Raw genomic sequence first — 15,831 nt, forward strand, 5'->3', positions numbered from 1 at the left:
GTATCAAGGAGAATGCAAACTCATCAAGGCACATGAAACACTGCCACGACTTACAACCAGGTGACTTTGAATCAACTTCAGGGAATGCCTGTGTTATCTTCCTGTAATGTGAAGATGAAGATCTGACTTGGAGGCAACTTCCATTAAAGTCTATGGGCACAAGTCGGATAGAAGTCACCTTGAAGTAGTACAGAAACCTTTTCTAAAGTCGAAGCAACTTCTGTAGTGCCAATTAAAGACAGATCTCATTGAATAAAATGGGATTTCACATCACGTGACTTGGGGGTCTCACAAGTCGGATCCCAAGTCGCTACAATGTAAACCAAGCCCAACAGTGCAGGGAGATGTCAGCAATTGGTAACTTTCATTATTAGAGACAAAATATCAACTTATATAAAACAGAAGAACAGCCTCACCTCAAAAAAAGTTTTTTTAAAGCAACTGGAGGTAATTCTTAGCTCCCTTTTTGAAAGTTGTCACCACCCTAGGTGGAGAGGCTTGAAAAAGGGGCAGACACCCAGAAACCTGTTGACACTTGTGGCCCCAACCACCGATTAAAAGTTATTAAAGTTACAAGTTGCTGACATCTCCCTGCGCCCTTGGTCTTTTCAGGGCAGTGCAGGCGGCCTGTTAAAATCAAAGACTGGCAGCAAGGACCTCCGTGCACACCCGTGCGGGTCTGATGCAGACAAACTGTGGATCGGTACGCCAGTGTGAATGAGGCCTAAATATTTTAGTGAACATAGAAAGGACCTTCACATTTTTTTTAAATCCCTTTTCAGTTACACAATAAAGCCAGTTTAGATGCAAACAGTGCTCTATATTTAAAAATAAAATAAAATCAGTAATCTCTGAAGAAACCATTGGGAATTGGGAACAGTCTGATCTTTGTCGTTTTCTCAAAACAAATTACCACTTGACAGCAATGTATGAACAGACATTAAGACAGTTAAAGTGGAACTCCAGTCAAACAATTAAACACACAGTTGAAATAGCAATATGTAACTTGTTGTCATACACCCAAACCATGAAATTTCCAGGTTTGCAGCTCCCAGTGTGCACTCTCCACCTCAAACCAGCAGACATTTGAGAGGCGTAGAGCTGAACCAGGAGCTGACTAAGCAGGGCGACAGTTGTGTGTGAACCACAAAACACGGCGGGTACAGCCATTATATTCTGTATATTTCAACAATGTATTTAGACCTGCACCAATTTTTTTTGTATTTAATATTAAAATGTGTCAGTCAAGCTATGGCCAGCCTGATGCATCCTGCTTCTGGAGAACATGGCTGGAAGAAGGCAAACAGTGCACCATTCCTGCACAAAGTTGCTTCAGAAAATGATGCCCAAACATGCTTAGGTACCCATTCATGCTTACAGTATACCAGTACAGAGTCTTAAATCTGTAATTATTATTTTTTTTCAAACCATAGCTATCCCTCAAAACTGTCATGTTATGTAAAATATACATAAAATCCGGTGATGTGTCAGTATACCAACAGAGTTATTGGGTGAGGGTTGGCACAAAGCCTTCCCCCAAGCAGCACTATATATACACACAGAATCCCAATAGCAGAAATCCTGAATTAAATGAATTCATCCTCACATACTTCTCTGCTATAGGCCGCAGACCCTGCACTATAGCCTCCCCACACTGTGCATTATTGCCATTAGCTGGATGGGCAGGAATTCATGATCGGTAGTGGTGAAGTAGGAATAGAAGCAAGCATAAAACATAGCATACAGTACTCAAACATACAATACTCTCCCTTTCCCATTAATGCATATCAACCTACTGTCACCGTTTTCATGATCTACCTGTGCTGCCCCTTTCATCTGTCATTGGGCATTCCCTGGGAAATCACTGAAAGAGACGTTACATAGAAAGCAAAGTTTTAGCACTCGCTGTAGGACAGCACAGAGAACATAGTATAGCTGACATACTATGAACATGATAAAGTTAAAACTATTGGCTAAAATTCTTCTCCTTTTGGTCCATTAATATGTTCAAGTTCCCAGCTTGAAGGAAAGCTGAACTTCCCTAAAATTGATAAGAGGATATACAGATGCGCTACATATTAAGGTCTCCTTTTTGTTTTCAAGATGGAGTCAGTATGGTGTGCCCAGTCCTGTGCTTAGGTCACAGGTAAGCTCTAACTGAATGGCAACCATGCATGTGGTTTTCTATTTGTGACTGCTCATAAGAACAGAATGCAGAACCGGTCTCATCCAAACCAACCGATGGAGTGTTCAAGAGATGACATGATAAAACAAGTTTTGTGCGAATTACTAAAATTTCACTCGCTCCTGATGGACTAAAAAATAAATTAGAAAAAAAAACAAAAAAACAATGTCCCTTTTTTAACAGAAGGGCGTACACCCAGTTTCCCTGAAATGCCACGTTTGATATCCCAGTTTGCATTCGAGCTGTAATACTTTGGTATGTGAGTAGAAGCTCCATTGATGAAGTCAGGTCAGTCAGCCATCTGAGGGTGACCTTATAACTCGTGTCACATAACCAGAACCGCAGGGGAGAGGCACTACAGCTTCAACTTTCCAGACTGGATCCTCTGATACACCTCAAGGTCCAATGGGATGTACTTTCCTTGCTGTGAATCCAAAACATATAGGGCATCTTTTACCACCTGTGGGTCAAAGCCTTCTTTCCTCATGTCTGTTTTCTGGAATTTATAAGTTCCTGTTTAAATAGAATAAAGAAAAGGGAACAAAAAAAATAAAATGTTGGGTTGGTGTTGAAAATATCCATGTTCAGCAAAGCAACAGAAAATAACTGGAAGATTCCCCCCCCCCCCCCCCCCTTCGTGACGCAAGCATTTTTTGCTATTGAGCACTGTGCTACTTTAACTGGCAATTGTGCCAGTTGGTCATGCAACACTTTACCTGTATAAAATGTATATAATTTCTTGTACACGAATAGAGCTTTCTTTTGTTGATATTTGATCACCGCTGGGTTTATTTTTTTATTATAGAAAGGAAAAAAAAAAAAAATGTTATCAAAACTGGAGCAGTCAGAATTTGGAGCATGGCAACCAATCAGCTTCTATCTTCAGCTTGTTCAGTTAAGCTTTCAAAATTAAGTTAGAAGCCGATTGGTTGCCTTGCACATCTGCTCCAGATTGTGGCTGCTCCAGTTTTGATAAATTTCCCTTCTAAATATTTTTGAAAGAAAAAAAATCAAAATTCAATTGTTGGTAGTTTTTTTTTCCACACAATATTAGCGCAACTATTTATCAAACCCATATTTTCAGTAAAATAATAATAAAATAAAAAAACGCAATCTCACGACGCAGACATTACCCAATGTTTTTTGTAAAAAATTCAAGTTAAGGCTGCATGTCAAGCTTTAAAATTGTGCATGCCCAGGAAATGGTGAAAGACTACAGTAACCAAAATTGTCCATAAGCAATGCTTTGAAAGCCTTTACAGGTCATCAATTTAGAGTCAACAATGAACTGCCCTGGACTTACTGCTCACTATGGCAGGTGCAGTAATATCCAATATGTATGGTGCAATCATCATGTTCACATGTAGGTGCATTTGTGTTAAAATGTGCATGTATGTGGAAGTAGGGGTTTAAAAAAGGTTTCTATTCAACTTTAATTTTTTTACTTTTGTTTTTACTTAACTTCATTGCTCTCACAAAGGGTCTGATAAGCCCCCTATGAAATAGAATTGTGCAAGTGACAAGTTCTCTTTGGAGATAACTCACTTGGGCACTCTATTGAAGCTGATCAAGCACAGATCATGCTTATACAGCGCCTTCTCTCACCACATCTGTCAGTAGAGGACAGAATTGAAACCACAATGAAAAGTTTGTTGTTACTTCTGGCTTATTTTACAGGACAATCAGCAAAAAGGCATTCACTGATCTCTCTCTGATCGCCCCCCTGACACCCCTGATGAATATGCACCCAGGAGGGACGGGGTATTTTTTTTATAACAAACATTGTATACTTGCCTGTTTTGTGTAATGGTTCTGCACAGAGCAGCCCAGATCCTCTTCTTGTTGGTTCCCCCGCTGGCAGTCCTGGATCCTCCCCCATGCTGAATGCCCCCAATAGCTAGTCTCTTGGTATGGGGGCACTCGAGCACACGCACGCAGCCCTGCCCCCCTCTCCTCATTGGCTCACTAGCTGTGATGTACAGAAGCAGGAGCCAATAGCCCCTGCTTCTGTGAAGGCCAATGCAGAGAGAGAGACCAAGGACAGCCACTATTCTCATGCACATAGCTGGAGCGAGATGGGGCTCAGTAAGTATAACGAGTGGGCGGGGGAGCTGCACCCAGAAGGTTGCTACAAGGCACCCCAGTATTATTTGCTGTCCTAACACTATACATTTTGAGTCTCCAAAGTCAGAGTACATCTCTAATAGATGGAGAAATAAAGGGCAGGTATGCATGCAGGGAGCCCACCCCTCCTTATAAAGGTACAGGGACATACTGGACACCCAGCAATAGCACAATGGCAGTGAAGAGATTCAGTGCATCCCCTAAACTGATCATTATATATGTGCTCCAAGTTTGGAGACTCTCCAAATTTATAGAGTTAAAGCGGAGTTCCACCCTATTTTACAACTTCTTTGCATTCGTTTTTACACTGCCCCCTTAAATACATTTGGGATGTTTTTTTTTTTGTCTTTTAAAAACTCACGTTTTTATCCGTGAGTCTCTTATTCCCCCGCCGCGGCGGAATGCCCCCCCCCCGCCGCATCCAGCGCTGCTATGCCTCCTGGGATATGTGTTTCATCAATCCCAGGAGGCTGGCCTCAACATCGCAGCCGTGGATGAACATCTCGGGGGGCGGGAGGGAGATCAGTGCCGCCCATAGAGGTGGTGTCCTTCCTCTTCTCCCTCTCCAACTCCTCCCCTGTCCTAGCACCGCCCCCATCCTCCTCCCTCCACCACCCGCCCGCCTGCCTTCTGTCTCCGGTGCACGGAGATACAGATCATCAGACAGACAGAGCGGATCTCACTCTGTCTGATAGATCTGTATGTGAGAGCACCGAGCGTAGTACAGCCCCACCTCCCTGTACATAGAGACAGCGCGCTCTGCACTGTGTGTTACAAGTCTAGTGCAGGGAGGCGGGGCTGTACTACGATCACTGTGCTCACATACAGATCTACACAGACCGAGATCCGCTCTGTATGCCTAATCATCTGTACCTCCCCCCACTCTGCACATAATGTTGTCACCGCACTAACGTCACCACACTAACGTCACCGCACTAACGTCACCGCACTAACGTCACCGCACTAACGTCACCGCACTAACGTCACCGCACTAACGTCACCGCACTAACGTCACCGCACTAACGTCACCGCACTAACGTCACCGCACTAACGTCACCGCACTAACGTCACCGCACTAACGTCACCGCACTAACGTCACCGCACTAACCAAATGAATTTATTGACAGTGCACATGTCTGGTATATGTATACACACCACATATATAACAAGAGATATATATCATCTTGTTATGTAGATATATCTGCACAGGAACAAATTATTTCGTATATTTACTGGTTCCTGGAAGGAGGAGGGGAGGAGGGGAGGGGAGGTTTGCATAGATAAGGGGCGGTAACTTCCTCTGACACTCCCGTTGCTATTGAAACCTGATCTGAAACCATTACACTGCTTGTACAGCACTGAGCATGTGCGAGGCTGAAATCCAGGAAGTCATACAGTCTGGCTTCATGATGCCCACACTTAAGATGGCCCCAGTCAATTTCTGTTTTATAAAGTGTCTAAATGCTGTAACAACCTAACAAAACGGACCTTAGTTTACAGACTAACTGTAGTAGAATACATTAAGCTTGTGTATTGCAGGGGTTTTCATATTTAAAAAGTTTTTATTTTTAAATTTGTGGCCGGAACTCCGCTTTAAGACAACACTGGGGTGCCGTGATGTGGCCTCTGCAGCTTGAGCATATATTTGCAAATGTGTGCAAACTAAACCCCTGGTTTTAACATGAACTGTTAGACAGGACAATTCGGAAATTTTTGTTGATGGCCGTCAACACAAGTCTGATCTTTGGAGGAGAACAGGCTGAGCTCCCAGCACAGTCAGAAAGACTGACCAGGCTGTGCCTCTCATGCCTCATGTGGCTAGTTTTTAGGGACTGGCAGAAACACCAGGGATTTCACACAAAGAAAGCAATACAAAGAGAACAGGATACATTTGTATACAAGTAAATGGTACAGTGGGAACATATTGGGAATATGAAATGTTGGGGTAACATTCTTTATTATCTGGCCTGTCACCCAGTCAGCAGCTTGCTGTAAAAGTAAAACCAAAGAAACTATAATTTCTAGGAGGAAATGGTCCAAACTTCTAGATGCTAGCCTAATAAAATGTTTATGAATGAACCCCCAAGCCTGCATGCAATAACCACAACTGGCTGAAAAGGTGATAAAAGTAGACATTTAGATGTCAGTGACAGCCAAGTCTGAAAACTAGGAACACCCAACCTGTCATCAAATGAGGAATGTAGAATAATGGTCCCTCATTAAATAAAAAAAACCTGCGGCTTTGGATAAGATGTTGGAAAAGTGTCCCCTCTATGGACCTTCTTAAAGTGGAGTTCCACCCTCAAAAAAAAAATTCCTACAAAAATGAAAAAAAATAAAATGAAAAAAATAAATAAAATGTTTTACTTACCCTAAATAGCTGTTGCTATGCGGAAGTGCCGAATCTGCCTCTTCATCCTCCGCGGTGGATTCTCTTCCGCCACCTATACTTGGTTTCTTCTTGTGAATGGGGCGCGCTGCATTCTGGGAACTGTGTGTATCCCAGAAAGCAGCAGGCCCATTCACAAAGCACCTCGCTGCTCGTACATGCGCAGTAGGAAACGGGCAGTGAAGCCGCACGGCTTTACAGCCTGTTTCCCTTACTGTGGATGGTGGCGCCTGGAGCTGCTAGGATCGAGGATCGGCCTCGGCGGGGGCCAACATCGCTGGCGACTAGGACAGGTAAGTGTCCTTATTAAAAGTCAGCAGCTACAGTGTTATCAGCTGCTGACTTTTATTTTTTATTTTATTTTTTTACCGGACCTCTTTAACCTTCCAAATTTGTGATGTTTTCTTCAAAGTTGTAAAGCTCTTCTAATCCAAATCAATTACTTCCGTGAATGTATCATTACAACAAGAGACATTTCCAAAGTCCTCAGTTCCTACCTGTTTTGTTCACCTCTGGCAAAAGTCTGAGAAAGACCGGATGTGCGTATCCAGGCAGTGACTTTTTAAGGTCTTGGATAAACTTTTGCAAGTCACATTTATGATCAGGGTCAGCAACAGCCGCCATCCCAGCTCTTCCTTCTGTTCCTAGAGTAGGAAAGGAGTTCAGGAAGATTTTTCAGGACAGGGCAGTGTACACATTTAGTTTTGTAAAAATATAGGTCAGGTACACGTAGATCATGCTTGAAGGTAGGCTCAGTCTTACCTAGCACCTCTACTCCATAGACGACCACATCAGCTTGCCCAAGGAATCTGCTGAGTATTCCTTCCACCTCTGTGGTTGATACATTCTCTCCTTTCCACCTGAATGTGTCTCCCGTTCGATCCCGGAAATACATGTAACCATAATCATCCATCACCAGTACATCACCTATGTCAGAGCAGATAAACCTGGGTTGAAAATTAGGTGCAATAGCTCAGAGAAATAGCTGGAGCTTCATTAAAGTAAAGGTTCGCCTTTTGACAAAAAATAATAAATACACATTCTTTTGTACGAGGAAGCCGATACATTCTGACCGGAAGCGCCGTGCTAGTTAATTGAAAACTGCAAGCCGACAGCCGCAATGGCTGCCGGACATTGTAATTTTCCAAGCCCAGAGGGCTGAATTGTGGCAGCAAACATGGGGAGAAGATCCACAGTCTGCTGTTACAGCGGGGATTGGGAGACGTGGGGCCGGGGTCAGTACTTTTATTAAATGTACCACCCTAAAATTTTATAAAAAGGTGAACTTATCCCAGTCAGGTTTTATTACTGTCTGTGAACCTTATAGGGATAATCACACCAGAACAAGAAAAAAGTGAGAGACTTCCAATAAAGACAAAAGTTCTAGAGACAACCCAAGATTCCCCTTATTTTAGAGGGATTTCCTATAACTTCCTATTTTTGGCAATGGGACAGGCAGTGAAGATAAATCTCAATGGGACACAGATAATTGCAAAAAAGGAGTTTGGCTTTAGTGTCATTCAGTGACCCACATATCTAGTCGGGGGGGGGGACAAAAAAAAATGCAGCACTCTCTACAGTAATCTTTGCAGTACATGCATATTCTAAAATGTTTTAAACTTTTAGAAATGTTGCAATAAAAATAAAATACCTGGTGTTTTGCCAGAAGTCCAGTGTACAAACTTACTTTCAAGCTGGCAACACTGTCTTTGTTGACCTGATATGCCAAACATACATATATCAGCCCTGCCGGAGTTTGCCGTTTTGGACTACAGAACGTCCTCTAGAAGGGAGATGTGTTCTGAAGTCCAGCAAGCAAGAACTCAGGCACGGCTTATAATACTGCGTGAGATTTCAGTGGAGAGGAGGCACTGTACTGTCTGCTAAAAGGAGAAGTAAAAAAACTCAATTGGTTATTGGCAGATGAACAGGCATTTTTCTGCGCTCCCAGCATTTTTAACCTCTTGACCACCGCCCCATGTCAAAAAGACGTCCTCCTTTTTAAAGTTGAATATCTCGATAACGGCAGCAGCTGCTGCCACAATCGAGATATTCATCTTTTCAGGGGGCGGTGGTGTACACGATAACGGCGGTCTCCGCGGCGGATTCGCCGCGAGATCGCCGTTATCGGTGGCGGGAGAGGGGCCCCCCCCCCCTCCCGCCGCTCTCCGCCGCTTACCGGAGCCGTCGGTAGCGGCGGAGGGGATCCGATGTGTCCGGCAGCTGAGCGGGGACGGGACTGAAGGAGAAATCTCCTTCACCCGTCCTCCTAGCTCTGCTGGGCGGAAGTGACGTCAAAACGTCAGTCCCGCCCAGCCTCTTAAAGAAACATTTTTTTTTTTGTCATTTGAAAAAATGACATTTTTTTTTTTTTATTTTTTTTTTTGCATTTAAGTCTAATTATGAGATCTGAGGTCTTTTTGACCCCAGATCTCATATTTAAGAGGACCTGTCATGCTTTTTTCTATTACAAGGGATGTTTACATTCCTTGTAATAGGAATAAAAGTGATCAATTTTTTTTTTTTTTTTTTTTTTTGTGTAAAAAACTATAAAACTAAATAAAAATAAATAAGAAAACCAAAAAAAATTTTTTTAAAGCGCCCCGTCCCGACGAGCTCGCGCGCAGAAGCAAACGCATACGCGAGTAGCGCCCGCATATGAAAACGGTATTCAAACCACACAAGTGAGGTATCGCCGCGATCGTTAGAGTGAGAGCAATAATTCTAGCCCTAGACCTACTCTGCAACTCAAAAAATGCAACCTGTAGAATTTTTTAAACGTCGCCTATCGAGATTTTTAAGGGTAAAAGTTTGACGCCATGCCACGAGCGGGCGCAATTTTTAAGCGTGACATGTTGGGTATCATTTTACTCGGCGTAACATTATCTTTCACAATATATAAAAAAATTGGCCAAAATGTATTGTTGTCTTATTTTTTAATTCAAAAAAGTGATTTTTATCCAAAAAAAGTGCGCTTGTAAGACCGCTGCGCAAATACGGTGTGACAAAAAGTATTGCAATGACTGCCATTTTATTCCCTAGGATGTCTGCTAAAAAAAAATATATAATGTTTGGGGGTTCTGATTAATTTTCTAGCAAAAAAATTGTGATTTTCACATGAAGGAGAGAAGTGCCAGAATTTACCTGGTGGGCAAGTGGTTAAAGAGACAAAATATGGTGACATGTGCATGTATTGCAGTGATATACGGAATGTTTTTTCCCCCTCTAGATATACACTTTACTTTACATGAGCTCCTTGTGGTGGCTTACTGAAACTGAGAACAAAGACAGAGGTTTTGTTTTCTCCGACTCCACAATGAAACTTACCAGAAAGATATGCCATGTCGCCATGTCTGAAAACATTTTGGGCTATTTTCTTGTTGGTTGCAGACTCATTCACGTAACCGTCAAATCTTCTAAGCGGGTCTGACTGGATAATTCTTCCAACCAGCTGTCCAGGCTCTCCTATGAACAAGAAAGATGAATATACCAGCAAAGTCTCACTTCCAGAAAATCAAACCTAACATAGTTGTCATCACTTAAAGTTGATGTAAACACGATTCATGAAATTTGAGCTGTGTACATATATATATCTGTAGTGTTTTATCTCTCTTCAAAATAACCAAGTCCCATAGCTCTCTCCTGCTCCATTCCTCTGTTATCAGCCTGGTAACTCCTGACAAGTTCTCTGTCAAATATGATAAAAGCAGCTTGATTTTTGTGTTGGGGAGGATGCTATAAATAGTTTAACAGAGCCCTGAACAATTCAACAAACTGAGCTGAAAGTCTCTACCTATGAGGAGAGGGGGGTGTGTGCCTTTCCTCCAATCAGCTGTCTTGGCTGTATGCCCAGGCTTCACTGCATGGTTGTCCTCTATACACACACTGAACCTGCATGTGCTCATAGATCATGATTACTTCAAGATAGAAGGCTGTGGTGTATCAGAGCACCGAGTTGGCTCACATACAGAAGGGGACTCCACATCCCCAATGTGTATCTAAAGAACCCGGAGGAGGCATTAGGTCCCCAAGAGACCTCTAAAGTCTTCATAAAAGACACCTGTCACCAGAATAAAAAAAAAAAAAAAAAAAAGAAAAACACACACACACATGTATTCTATCCTATCCTTCCACACATACCACCATAGTAGTTAGATGTGATGGCATAAACTGCTCTTGTGGCGATACAGTCAATATTATAATGGAACAGCAACAGGATTTCAGAAATAATGTTATACCACAAGCACAGGTCAAAAATACCACACAATAATAAACAGTTGTAAATATAATTAAAATAACAAATAATATGTAGCTGGCTATGTAGTGTGGTGGTGGGTGTGTTAACAGGTGGGTGTGTGATTTAATGCAGATTTTGTAAAAAAAAATAACAAAAAAACAAAACAAAAAAAACACACACAGCACCTTTCACGCTGGACTCACCTGGCTGGCAAGGAATACAGAGACCTTGAGGGGTGCGAATAAGCTCCATTGTCTCTTCATTTACCTTCATCAACCGAATCGGATAAACAAAAGGCAGGATACGGCTGTTAAATCCACAGGATCCCATCTAAACAGAGGATGTACCGTCACATATCAGTTTTATGTTAAAATGAATGTACCCCTTTTTATTCCATAAAAAAAAGGGCTCAAATATGTATAATTTTGATATATAGATGAGGAAGAAAGGGCGAGGAACAGAGAGAAGAACCTTTTATTTATGTTATTACAAGTATTAGCAATCCAACTTTTATAGGGGTCTTTACCTTCCTTTGGATTAACTGTGGATAGAGGGTTCTGTATGTGAAGGTTTTCTATTTATTTAGATGGCCTGGGGGTCTTTTTCAACCTATGTAACTATCTGAGCAACTGGCTTGAAAATGTGAGTCATGTACAACGTACCATTTTCCTTAGCCTTGATTAACCAATTCATAATGATTGCCACTACCATAATTTTAAAGGAGATCCAATAAAAGCTAAATATAACAGTCACATGGCCAAAAAAGTGCTAGGTGCTAAGCAAGCAGCATAACTCAAGCGAGTTACCTATAGCCATTTAGGACTATTTAAATGCCATGTAAAAGCCCAATCATGACTGCTTAAAAAAGTACAGTAAAACCTTAGACTGCGAACATAATTCGTTCCAGAAACATGCTTGTAATCCAAAGCACTATCAAAGCGAATTTCCCCATAAGAAATAAAGGAAACTCAAATTTTTAGTTGCACAACCATTAATTCATAGGTCCTTCAGTTTATAATCCATATAAAAAGATTATAGCAATGTGATAGGTTATGCAACTATAAATGTCCATCCACAAATGGAAGCCTCCCACAAGGCGATTAGAAGAAAAATATAGCAGGAGCTACAGAGAATAAAAGAGAAGAGAGGTGCCTCTAAGTGTAGCGGTAAGTTGCTAAATGTTGTACCTTCATTAAATGTAACCATATTGCTACACTTAGAAGCTCCTCTCTATTTCATAATCAGTTGTGACATGACGCTACTCTTATATCAAGACATCGCTTGTATATCAAGTCAAAATGTATTAAAAATATTTGCTTGTCTTGCAATACGCTCTCAAACCAAGTTACTCTTAAACCAAGGTTTTACTGTAATACAATTTCCTGCAAGTATTGCTTTTTCCTTGGGACTACGGTGAGTGGAACAAGATAAGGCAAGAGCAAAATTCACAGTGGGGTTAATTTACTAAAGGCAAATCCAATGTGCATTACAAGTTCACTTGTAAGTGCAGCCGCTGTAGATATGAGGGGAAGCGCGGAAACGAGGGGGGAAGCGCGGAAACGAGGGGGGAAGCGCGGAAACGAGGGGGGAAGCGCGGAAACGAGGGGGGAAGCGCGGAAACGAGGGGGGAAGCGCGGAAACGAGGGGGGAAGCGCGGAAACTCGCTTGAGTTATGCTGCTCCGAAATGAGGGGAAGCTCCGAAATGAGGGGAAGCTCGCCGATTTATATCATTTAATCACGTACAAGCAAAAATACTGTTCATTTTCATTGCATGTCCCCCCTCAGATCTACAGCGACTGCACTTCCAAGTGCACTTGCAATGCACAGTGGATTTGCCTTTGGTAAATAGACTCCGTGGCGTCTATTCACTGCGGATCTATGCAAGTTATTTCTGTGCAGATCCTCCATCGTAACTACAATTAGAAGAAGTCTGAAGAACAAACTGAAGATACTGAAGATGAAAAAAAAAAAGTGGGGAAGTGTAACTTATGTGGAGAAAAAGTAAAATGGGCAGAAATAGGATTGTGTTTTACTCACGATAAAACCCTTTACTCTGTATTCAAGGGACGACACATCTCTGCTTTAGATCATTGCCTACTTGGTATATTGTCACCTACAGGAGTAGGGCACAAAGTACAAAAAAAAAAGCTAGCCCAGGGGTGGCCATGGCTGCTGGCCAACCATCCATAGGATGGTAGCAGTAAATTTAAAGTCCTTACATGAGTCTTCTACAACTATAAATAGGAGATCTAACCTAGAAAACCTGGACATGACATTCAACGACACCCCGAATACCCCAACTACATCCAAAAACTGGTTTGGGACAAAACTAAGGAAAAACAATGTCCTCATTTAAAGTAGAAACTGATACCATCTGAGGCAGAAAAGAGTCTCAGCTGCCAGTTCTTACTACTATGAATCACACTGAGAGAGTGTTAGTAGCGGGATCTCCTGAATACCCCCCAAAGTTACTTTTGCAATACCAGCAATATGTCCCATGGTTAGAATGATGGACTAACTGGAGGGGCAATGTGACAAACACCCTGAATAAAGACGCTGACAAGCAGAAGAGATGCCAAAGGACACTGAAACAGGAATTAGAACATCCAGGAGGAAACCTCTATGTCCTATACTCTAGAGCAGGGGTCTTTTCAAACAAAGGGCCAGTTTACTGTCCTTCAGACTTTAGAAGTGCCAGAGTTTTCTCTATATTTATATATATATATATATTTATATATATATATATATATATATATATATATATATATATATATATATATATATATATACATACATATACATACACACACACACACATATATATATATATATATATATATATATATATATATATATATATATATATATATATATATACACACACACACACATATATATATATATATACACACATATATATACATACATACATACATACACATATACATATATACACACACACACACACACACACACACACACACATACATTTATATACATACATATATTCTCACACACACACACATACATTTATATACATACATATATTCTCACACACACACACACACACACGTATATATTTACAGCAGGTGACGGTCTAAAAGCAGAGCTGTGCCCTCCAATGAAGAAAGAAAAATATGTGCTACAGGTAGACAATTATCATGCTCTGTTGCATTAAAATCCCTTTGCCATAACAAAGACATCTACACCGATAACACACTTACATTATTGTCAAAGTTTCCAAGGCTGCAGTTACACTCTGTTGCTCCATAAAATTCTGCAATCTGGGGGACTCTGAACCGTGTCATAAACTCTTCCCAGATAGCGGGACGAAGCCCATTGCCCAATGCCATGCGCACACAGTGCTGTGCCTCTGCGTCTCGTACTGGCTGGTTCAGGAGGTACCGACAAATCTCGCCAATATACTGGACAATCTGAACAGATAATAGGACATGTCAGTATGTGACCAAAGAATTACAGCAGTAAAAAAACACCTATTGGCTTCTGCGAGAGAATATAAAGGTTCCTTACTGTGCAGTTGTATTTAGCACAATCATCCCAAAACCGTGATGCTGAGAACTTCTTCTTGATGACAACTGTCAGTCCAAGGACGATACACTGACCCATTCCAACAATGTTCCCTGAGGAATGAGAATCGCTCTTTATTTACAGCAACAATATAAAAAATGGTATACAACAAATAGATATTAGAAGTTCAGCATCATAGGATTTACTTCCTGTGAGCCCAGGTTGACACTGACCCGCTCCCTGGGGGGGACATCAAGCAGCTTGGGCCTGCAGTAGTCAAGGACCAAGTGGTGCGCACCTGCCACTACGCGAGCATGACTTAATCCAATAGTCCAAGTCGCATCATCGAATCAGCCAGAAGTTTGCAAGACCAAAGGCCTTAATAAAAGTTAGACTGAATTAAGCTTTAAAGCGGGAGTTCACCCATTTGTAAAAAAAAAAAAAAATTTCTCCCCATAGCTTCCTGCTCGTTCGGTCTAGGGGAATCGGCTATTTGTATTAAAATATGAGCAGTACTTACCCGTTTTCGAGCTGCATCTTCTTCAGTCGCTTCCGGGTATGGGTCTTCGGGAGCGGGCGTTCCTTCTTGATTGACAGCCTTCCGAGAGGCTTCCGACGGTCGCATCCATCGCGTCACTCGTAGCCGAAAGAAGCCGAACGTCGGTGCGGCTCTATACTGCGCCTGCGCACCGACGTTCGGCTTCTTTCGGAAAATCGTGACGCGATAGATGCGACCGTCGGAAGCCTCTCGGAAGCCTGTCAATCAAGAAGGAACGCCCATTCCCGAAGCCCATACCCGGAAGCGACGGAGAGGATGCATCTCGTAAACGGGTAAGTACTGCACATGTTTTAAAATAAATAGCCGATTCCCCTAGTAAAAACGAGCAGGAATCTAAGGGGGAAAAGTGCCCTCTAAGGGTGAACCCCCGCTTTAAAGTGGACCTATCGGACCTTGATCCTATCGCTTTCAAATGGTGGACGAATAAGGGTCTGCTACGCATAGCAGACCTTTGTGACAGAGGGGGTGTGCTATCCAAGAAATCCATGCGGGAAAAATACCAAATGCCATTAGCAGAATGTTATAGATATGCCCAATTACGTCATTATGTGCAAACTCTGGCTCGTAAGGGTGACATAGCAGCTTCTACTCCCATGAAGCACTTTCATGCTCACTACGATAAACTCAGAGGCCATATTTCTGTGATATATGCGATGTTGACGAGTTCAATTAAAATATATGCTCCAATAGGAAGAAAATTAGCCGGAAACCCTTGATTTGGAGGAGTGGTATACAATGTCGGAAACTGCGTCTCGATCACTTATCAACACATCTATAATAGAAGCTAATTATAAAGTGTTGCTTAGAT

At 41.9% G+C, this 15,831-nt stretch overlaps 1 protein-coding gene across 1 annotated transcript in view; it reads right to left on the bottom strand.

Moving 5' to 3' along the window:
- Positions 1 to 798: 798 nt before the first annotated feature.
- The window catches only part of SLC27A4 (solute carrier family 27 member 4), a 72,888-nt gene continuing 57,855 nt past the window's right edge, over positions 799 to 15,831 (bottom strand). Inside the window, exons 7-13 of the mRNA XM_040324771.1 lie at positions 14,468 to 14,577; positions 14,161 to 14,370; positions 11,139 to 11,265; positions 10,026 to 10,163; positions 7,461 to 7,625; positions 7,196 to 7,342; positions 799 to 2,698 (exon numbers count right to left, since the gene is read on the bottom strand). Of these exons, the coding sequence (XP_040180705.1) occupies positions 2,541 to 2,698; positions 7,196 to 7,342; positions 7,461 to 7,625; positions 10,026 to 10,163; positions 11,139 to 11,265; positions 14,161 to 14,370; positions 14,468 to 14,577 (1,055 nt within the window). The 3' untranslated portion in view covers positions 799 to 2,540. The remainder of the gene's footprint in view (positions 2,699 to 7,195; positions 7,343 to 7,460; positions 7,626 to 10,025; positions 10,164 to 11,138; positions 11,266 to 14,160; positions 14,371 to 14,467; positions 14,578 to 15,831) is intronic.

The sequence above is a fragment of the Rana temporaria genome, chromosome 9 (assembly GCF_905171775.1).
Source record: "Rana temporaria chromosome 9, aRanTem1.1, whole genome shotgun sequence".
Lineage (NCBI taxonomy): Eukaryota > Metazoa > Chordata > Amphibia > Anura > Ranidae > Rana > Rana temporaria.